The sequence below is a fragment of the Tetrao urogallus genome (genome assembly GCF_951394365.1).
Source record: "Tetrao urogallus genome assembly, chromosome: 2".
NCBI classification, from domain to species: Eukaryota; Metazoa; Chordata; class Aves; order Galliformes; family Phasianidae; genus Tetrao; species Tetrao urogallus.
Genome location: NC_136814.1, coordinates 23,527,898 through 23,536,449, shown reverse-complemented (window position 1 = coordinate 23,536,449; position 8,552 = coordinate 23,527,898). Strand labels below are relative to the sequence as shown.

At 37.6% G+C, this 8,552-nt stretch overlaps 1 protein-coding gene across 1 annotated transcript in view; it reads right to left on the bottom strand.

Moving 5' to 3' along the window:
• Window positions 1-3,227: 3,227 nt before the first annotated feature.
• Window positions 3,228-8,552, bottom strand: part of MTA3 (metastasis associated 1 family member 3) — a gene marked incomplete at both ends in the record, with an annotated part of 116,787 nt that continues 111,462 nt past the window's right edge. Inside the window, one exon of the mRNA XM_079532450.1 lies at window positions 3,228-3,363. Coding sequence (XP_079388576.1) covers window positions 3,228-3,363 — 136 coding nt within the window. The remainder of the gene's footprint in view (window positions 3,364-8,552) is intronic.

The window sequence follows — 8,552 nt, the reverse complement described above, 5'->3', positions numbered from 1 at the left end:
ACCAAAGCTTCCTTGACCAAGTCATAACCTTGAAAAATAATCTGAAAAAATATACTAAATATTTCAAGACTGCAGATTAGCTACATACTTGAAATTGGTAACATGGACATTTGAATTTTAACAAAATCTTCTTCCTCTTTATATGAGACCTCTGGACAAAAAAATGAGCATGTATTTTGCATGGTTTTTGAACTCTGTAGTTGTAAAGGGAGACGTGGTTTTTCAGATAGCTTTCTTATTTAGCTAACAAGAAAATAAATCATATTGCAAACACAGTACTGAAGCTGCCTAGATTTTCTTGCTCACATCCATGTTAAGAACCAAATGTCTTGTCCTTGCTTCTGAGGCATATGTTTATACTCAGTGTCACTGTTGATGACTGAGATATGTTAGCTAGGTTTAAAATAACTAGTTTGAGAAGCTTGATAAAAACAGTACTGTTATAACTTACACAGGAATGTGCCATCTTCGCTCAAGGTCAGCAGGAAAAAAAAAAACAAAATTCAACTCAACAGACAGCATGGAATTGCGAGATGCTGCGGAAAGAACTGTCACAATTTCTACAGAAGTCAAAAGAAGCAGGAACATATTTTCACCTAATCTTCCATCATTGCTTTCTGTTGAAATTCACAGGTAAATTCTGTATCCATCCCTGGAGAACATCTCACAGGAAGGGTAAGGTTGAGAGAGAGCATGTAAAGACAAAGGTGCAATACGCGGCGTGCAGTTTCTCTGTGCACTGTGTGCATTTTAGAGGAAGGAAGGTCTCCATGCAGCTGCATGCAAAGCAGTTTGAGGATGGTTATATCAGTGTTATATCAGTGAACAGTCTCCACTGCGTTAAACCTCTGCAAGTGTTGGCTGCTGGCTATTGTGACCAGTGGCACAACTCTGCCAGGCAGGGTCACAGCATTACTTCTACTGCTTCCTGATGAATTCCCTTGGCTTGAAGCTGCAAGGGAGAACTCTTCCTTACCTTGGATGCTTGATGCAGAATATGTTAAGTTGCATCAAGCTGCATAACAGGGAGTCGTTATGAATCTCTCACTCCTCAGAGGGAAAGAAAAAAAAATGATGTCACAAGGGACTGTTACAAACACTAATACTTTTGTCAAAGGCAGAAACACACGAGGATTTTACAAAATACTGGCTAGACACTGTAGCACACTGACTGAAATAATTCGAGTACAGGCTTAATAAGGCAGGGTAAAAAAAGATATCCATCACCTTACAGCAAAAGACACTTTGAAAATGAGTCTGTTGTGTGTGATTTCAGGGGTGCCTGAGGGAGGCAAAGCACTTTCTGCTTATGTTTTTCATACTTTCAGTCAAATAGATTGCTGAATAATCATGCTTTCTTTATTTTAATGGGTGAGAAAGCTATTATGCAGAAGGTGTTTCCATATGTCGCAGTTAATAAAGGCAATTCTTTCTAATAAGAATGGGTTGTGGCTGTTCAGTATCTGATGAAATACTCTCCTGTTGTGAGGAAAAAGCAGATCGTGTGGATAGAAGAGAATCCCAGGGCTGCACACTTCAGTGGCTCCTGGAAAAAAATCTGTAAGCGGATGAATCCCAGGTCTTCTCCAATTGATTCCCAATCAGTGACATTCAGTAGGGTGCTCAGGGTACTAGAAACATTTCAGGTCCAAATCTCTCCTCCTTACTCACCCTTCGCTTGCTGGTGAAGGATAGTGGACAAGACCTGGATCCGTCACTCTGTAAAATCAAGTTCCTTCAGAAGGTCAGTGTGCTTTCTTTCTCGAGGAAGCGTCTGGGTGACTGTCTCAAGTGTTCAAAATCTGACATGGTCAGCATGGCTAGTTACAGGCTGGTATCACAGATGATCTTTCAGACTGAAACTGTAAATAGCGTGGGGTGTATATTTCAGGAAGGGGAAGGGGGGGGGAATCACCAAGAGGTATGAGATACTACTTACACCTTCATCTTTCTAACCACAGAGCTGGGCATATCCATAGCCAGATAATACAGTGCCGCTGGAGCTACCTAGTAAAGAACTAGAAAAAACGTCTTGAAGTTTATTCCAGCTTATGGTGATACGTTCAGTGTCTGACTATCTGCTAAAAGCCATATGGAAACAAAATCTATTGAAAGACATAACTTGCTTAAGATAATCAGTATATCTCAGCTTAGGTTGACACAGCAGTGCTACACGCTGCTTGCCTCTCGATCTCAAAGTAGGGCAGAGATTATTCACCTGTAAGTACCTGAGTAGAAAAAAGACCTGCCTCTGTTGCCATTCCCACTTTCAGGGGGACTGACAGCTTCCTACAAGTAGTTACAAAAGGCACATCATCTCTCCATGGTAAGTCTCCACCTGTAGCCTTACAAGTATGAATTTCAAAGCATTCTGCAGCAAGACAACTTTCTTGTCCATATGTATAAAAATGTAGTAATTATTTAGTGGAGAGTCATTGCTAATAGGAAATACTCTTATTTCCTCATGTTTTCCTGGGAATGGCATTCTGCTGGCTTTGACTGTTCAAAATAGACTTCAAGAAATGCTAAAAATCCCCAAACAAATAGGTGGATGCTTGCAAATATATAGATAACCATACCAGCCAGATGGTCATGGCCACACATGATACTTTCTAGGATTTTAACCAAAGTTAATATGGTCAGCATTTTAAAATGGGCCACTAATTCTGAGCACTATCTAATTTGGTCCAAGTTTCAGAAGTGCTGAACAACTCCTCATTCCAGCCTCTGGTTGCTCAGCAGATCAGAAAATCAAATCCAAAGTGATTCAAGCCAATATTAAAAAATTCAAACATTTGAAGTCTGCAGCACTTTTTGAAGATGCTGACTCCTGTAGGCTAAATCCTGTTACAAAGACACTGCAATTGTTTTTAAAGGTGCTTATTTCTGTATCACACCACTAGAAGGCATAGACAAAATTGTGAGGGGTACACTGCATCCATATTTCTTCCTTGCGGTCAGTATGAATAGTCCCTCTCTGACCATCCAAGTGTGACGAGGGGAAGTGGGGGAGATAGCAGGACAATCATCAATAGGCCTGCACAGCAAACCTTAAGTAGCCCTTACAGAGACAAAGGAGAACAAGGGCTACTGTTGGATCCTGACCTGAACACAGGACCCAGCCACAGTGTCCATATAGGTCCTGAAGATATGGAAGGTCACGTTGTATCTGTGTTCACAATTAAACAAGATTTTAACATAATTATGTTGCTGATGCTGTTGTGTCTTCAGTGCGTGATGGTTCTCGGCTCTATTCGTGCCTGCCTATTGTTCATGAGAGATTTTGTCTTCACAAGAATTGGAGAACAAGGTGTTCTGGAAGCTCTTTTCAGCTGCAACTTGGTAAACTTCTTACGGATTTTTCTGTATGAAGGGAAGGAGGAAAGGAGGGAAAGAAGAAAGAGACAATAGCAGAGATAAATCTCAGTCTTTAACAGGCAGCTGAAGAGATAATAAGCAAACGAATAACTACTCTTACCAGAGCAGGAAGGCTAGTTCCTGGAAAAAGAGATTTTCAGTCAGCTAGACAGAGCCTGTCCATCAACTGATGATTCACAGTTGTCTCCAACTAGTAACTGACACTCACTCAATGAATTGGTGTTAGAAAATATTGGGATGATAACAATTAATTATATGAAATCTTGGGACAGAATACTCAAATGTGTGATTTCAATATAATAATAAAGGATCACAGAAGAAAGAACCCAAACAAATGTGTTATTTCTTTAAAAGTGATAGACTGGGAACAATTTTCAGTGTGGTTATTTTCACTGTACCAATTTTGCAAATAATGGATAGTCTGAGACTTTGGGCTTTTTGCGCTAGTACCCTACAGGTGCAGTAAATTCACTTTAATTTTAGTCAAACATTAACTAGAGGTGGTCATGTTGTTTGTATTGTAATCTTATGCATTCAAGGATAATTAGTTTCATAGAAAAAGCTTAGTTAAGTTCCAACTGCACTGTTGTCTCTGTATTGTTATAAATCAAAACCATAAACTATAACCAGAGCAAAGTAGCAGAAAACATGGAAATGATGAATACTGAGAATCATCTTCATTGGCAGGGTCCAGAACATTACATGTTGGTGGAAAATTACTTATTTTCTGAATTCCCTCAGATTTGTTATCCCAGCTTTCAGTTAGACAGTTTATAAATTACAAAGGTTTTGAGCTTATGGAAATGAACTACAGTAAATGCTGCCATTTACCAATTAGAGAGATCAGATTTTCAAATTCAGACTTTCGAAGCTGAAAATCTGACCTGATTGCAAATTACATAGTGCTGATGTTCATCAGAGTGCATCAAGGTTTTGACACAGTAACCAAAGAATTGATTTTTTCCTTTCATCTTAATGGGCTGCTAACACTGAAACTGAAAAATGGTGGTCCTTGAAATTGAAAATACAGGGACAGCTTAAAATATACTCTATGGAGTACTAAAATGGCTCTTATTTGCACATTAAATTTTCAAGCGCATATTTAGTTGCTGGTTGAGTTTTCAGGAATCTAAGCTACCAACCAAGTTACTGAGCCAGAGAAAAGAATCTAATCAAGGACAAAACAATAAGCCAAAAATCAGGCTCATATACTGAGCTCTGTTAAGGGAGCCTGAAAAATATGCCTATTTTGGTTTATGTTTTTGAAAGGCATAGGAAAGTATTTGTCTTAGCTGCCTGAAAGTAGGATGTCGTCAGCATCTCATGGTCTGGAATACCAAGCTAGGATTTAGCATCATTCAGTACTAAGCATAATAAAAGAAAAGGAAATGAATTTCCAAAAAGCAAAGCTTCAGCTATTCATGCAGTTCCACAGAAATACAAACTTATTCATTGATTACTTACTTCACATGGTCATCTCAATTTAAGCCTAAGGTGATATAAAATAAATTGACAAGGAATTGTATTCAAAATGGTAAGATCATAGAAACATAACCCAAAACTGTTAGAAATATGTATTTCTAAAACAATCAGATAGCAAGGCTTTATAAATCTATGTTAATAGACGAGAGTTTTTTCCCTCAAATATTGTAATGGGGATCACTTCAGAAAAAGCCTACAGAACTGGATCCCTTTTTAATACATTTGTTGCAGAATGTGTATTTATTTAAAGAACTGATGTTTTCATTAAACTGAGAAGCCCACAGTTTATAAAATGGTTAGATAATAGTTCGCCCTTCTGACTTTATAATATGGAAACTTCATAAGCTGTCAAGGAGTTCCTAACAGTGAAAAAAACATACGGCTCATACTAAATGTAAGGATAGTAAAATATCTGTGGTTAGGATTTATGATTGTTAGGCAAGGATAGTAGATTCAAGAGATGTATTTAACAACTAGCACAAAGAATGGCAGAATTGAAAAGATCACTGGCATTGCATCAAGCAAACCACAAACCCGATTTGTCAGCCCTTCACTTATTATAAATGGAAGTAGCTCCATACAGGCAGTCAGAAGAGCTAATCTGGTACACGTTCTGAAAAGACAATCCAGAACTTCTATTTAAACAGAATTGTGAAAATGCTTCCAGTAATTAGCTTGCAGAAATAAAACTCGAAGGATGGAAATTTCCACTGACTTTAATAGCAAAAATACACAGAGTGGAGGAAATGGACTCATTATGCTGAAGAATTAACATCTAAAACAGTTACACTTTTTAAGAGCCACTGATCATGTTTTACAACCCTTCACCAGTTTTTTTTTTTTTTTTTTTTTTTTTTTTTTTTTTTTTAAACACTTGAGTAATCAGGTTATAATGGTAACTGACAAAAGGTAGGAAATTCAAAGATAAGGTTGTCGGTGCCTCTCTCTCTCAGAACACTTCAATACAATCTCCTCTCTCCCCAAGCAATACAGCAAATTAAGGGCAGAGTCACCTTTAATGTTCAATTTCCTGTCCCTTTTTCAGTTAATGCCAGCCATATGCTTTAATTACATACAGCTTTTTATTTGGTGCTGGCAAGTAAATGACTTTAATATCTGTAGCGGTGATAACATCCTTTGCAGTTGTTAGGAAAGAGTAATTGCCATTTTCACCTGCTTTTTCTTTCGATTCTTGTACTAGTGCTTGAAGCATGATGTGTTAAAGTCTTCATTTGAAATGCTAATTAAAAAATATTTTAAAGCCTTTGCATTGTACCTCTAGTCCTCCCGAGACCAAAGGTAGAAAAATGAATCGAACCTTCAAACAGAGGATTGGTATATAAAGCCCACTGCACTCATTTCTGTCAGATGTGATGCACTGTTGCGAATGTAGAGGGTGACAAATTACCTATGTACACATGATAGTAACTGCAGAATAAAGGTAAATAAGGTGCCTGGCAGCTATTCAGAGAAATATGGAAATGTATGTAAGTACTGCACACTATTAAGATGTATTTTCTCTTTGCAAGTTCTATGTAGGGACTGTGATACACTATGTAGAAACAGTGGTTACACTGAATTTATGCCATTTATGCCATGCTTAAACATGATTAGACAAACAAGTTCATTGAACCAACCCGTTTTTAGGATTTAAGTGGATTCTGCACTTCTACTTCCTCTAAGTAACCATCTACTGAAGTTTACAATCTCTTGTGATATTTAGATTTTTCAGGAACAGAGATTTTCGTCTCAGACCCCATTTTGTCAGACTGCTCCTCTGTTGCTATCTGTTACATTGCAACAACATGTAATGGAGAATTGGTGGGAAGGTTTAACCAATCAACATCCACCTCTGACATTGTGGGTCAACAGAATAACACACAAAACAATACTTTTGGAGAAGCCACTGTATTATTACAGTTGTTGCTGGTAGTGCAACAGGAACAGGTCCATAGCAAGCACAAGAGAATGGATCAGCTGCACAGTCAATACTGAAATTTCACTGACACTTTAGATTGGGGTTCACTGTGACTTGCCAATTGTAAGCAGAAACTTAAATCTGCGAGCTTTACAAAATACTACCACCCTGAAGAGAGCAGAGTTTTAAACACTGACTACAACAAGGCGGAATTTTGCATTTTTGTATATGCTTTATGCAAAATTTGCAATCAGTGTTAATATCAAGACACGCATTAAATAAAAATTTTAAGTTTGCCATGTTCTAGATTTCAAGTGACAAAGATGTGTGAAGTTGCTACTGCTGCTCCAGGGCAATGCAAACATTGTGTGCAGTGTAAGCTCTTTGAGTGCAAGCTGAAGGCCACCCAGCAAAACACAGCTTCTTAATAAGTAGCCATGATTCCTTGTAGCATAATTGTCTTAATTACCATTTATTTCCCTGAAGGCTTGTTGTATCCAGAAGTACACTATAACTCTTTAGTGGATTAAATTACAAGAAAGGGGACTGTTTTAGGAGTCCTACAGTCTTTCCATTAATTTCAACAAGACTTTTAAACTAAGTGAAAGGCAATAAAGTGAGCAGTGCTGAGTCTGCTAAAAGAAAAATTAACTGAGATGAACTCATAGATGCAGATACAGATCCTTCAAAACTTGGTAACTCATAGCACTTCCTTCATTTTTACCTGTGTGGAAATGCAGAGTGGGAATGCTGTATTTTATTTGTCTGTTTGGCTTGCTGATATAGGCTTTTTTTTTTTTCTCCCGACACTTTCAGGCTCAAGTGTACCTATATATTCTATTAAAGTTCTGGCCTAACCTCAAAATTATAGAAACTAGGACAATAAGCTCCTTTGTGAAATGCTCATTTACAAAACAAAGTATGTTTTATTATGTACACAGTTATCAGAAAACACTTGCCTTGAGTCACTAGTTTACATTATAAAAGTAATACAGGTGGCAGGGCATGCTAAAATCTTTATGAGATTAAAGAGGTGCTGCTGTAGATACTTGAGCATCATACAAATGCTTTTGGAGCAGCCACTGTATTATTACATAGTTGTTGCTGGTAGTGCAACAGGAACAAGTCCGTTGCAAGCATAAGAAAATGGATTTGTTTTTCCTTTTGTCTTATTTTTTCCCTTCTAGCAAGGAAGTTTTTTCCTTTGCTTGTGGTTATCTTCCAATCTGGCACAGATATTAAGAGAAAAACTGTTCTCTGTGAACACTTTACAGACACACCAGCTAAAAGTTATTGTGCCAGATCTTCCTGAGAAGCTTAATATATTATTTTCAAACAACATACCACATTGAGGGCATTTTGTGTTTCAGAGCAGAGCAACAGCTTAGAGTTACTATGAATACATAAAGCAGTAAACAGTGTTTTTGAGCCATTTCATTACGGAGAGGAAAAAGCCAGGTCAAGTGTTTGAAGTACAGACTTCTATGACAGTGTTGTGGAATGGCACAAGCTGCCTTTCTATCTCTTTCTACTTGCTGCTGGTTTAAAATCTACTAAAAAAATCCAACTTCCTTGGAGCAGAAACTATCCCTTTGCATACATTTATTGAGTGCCTCCTAGAGGGGACCTGAGCCGTTATTGAAATTATTTATATCACTTTTGCTGCAAACAACTGGCATGGCTCTCTGAAAAATCATCTCATCCTGCAGATTTTTCCATACTTTTGTTTTCTCTGAAAATTGCATGTTTCATTAATATTGTAAAGTGGCTTTGA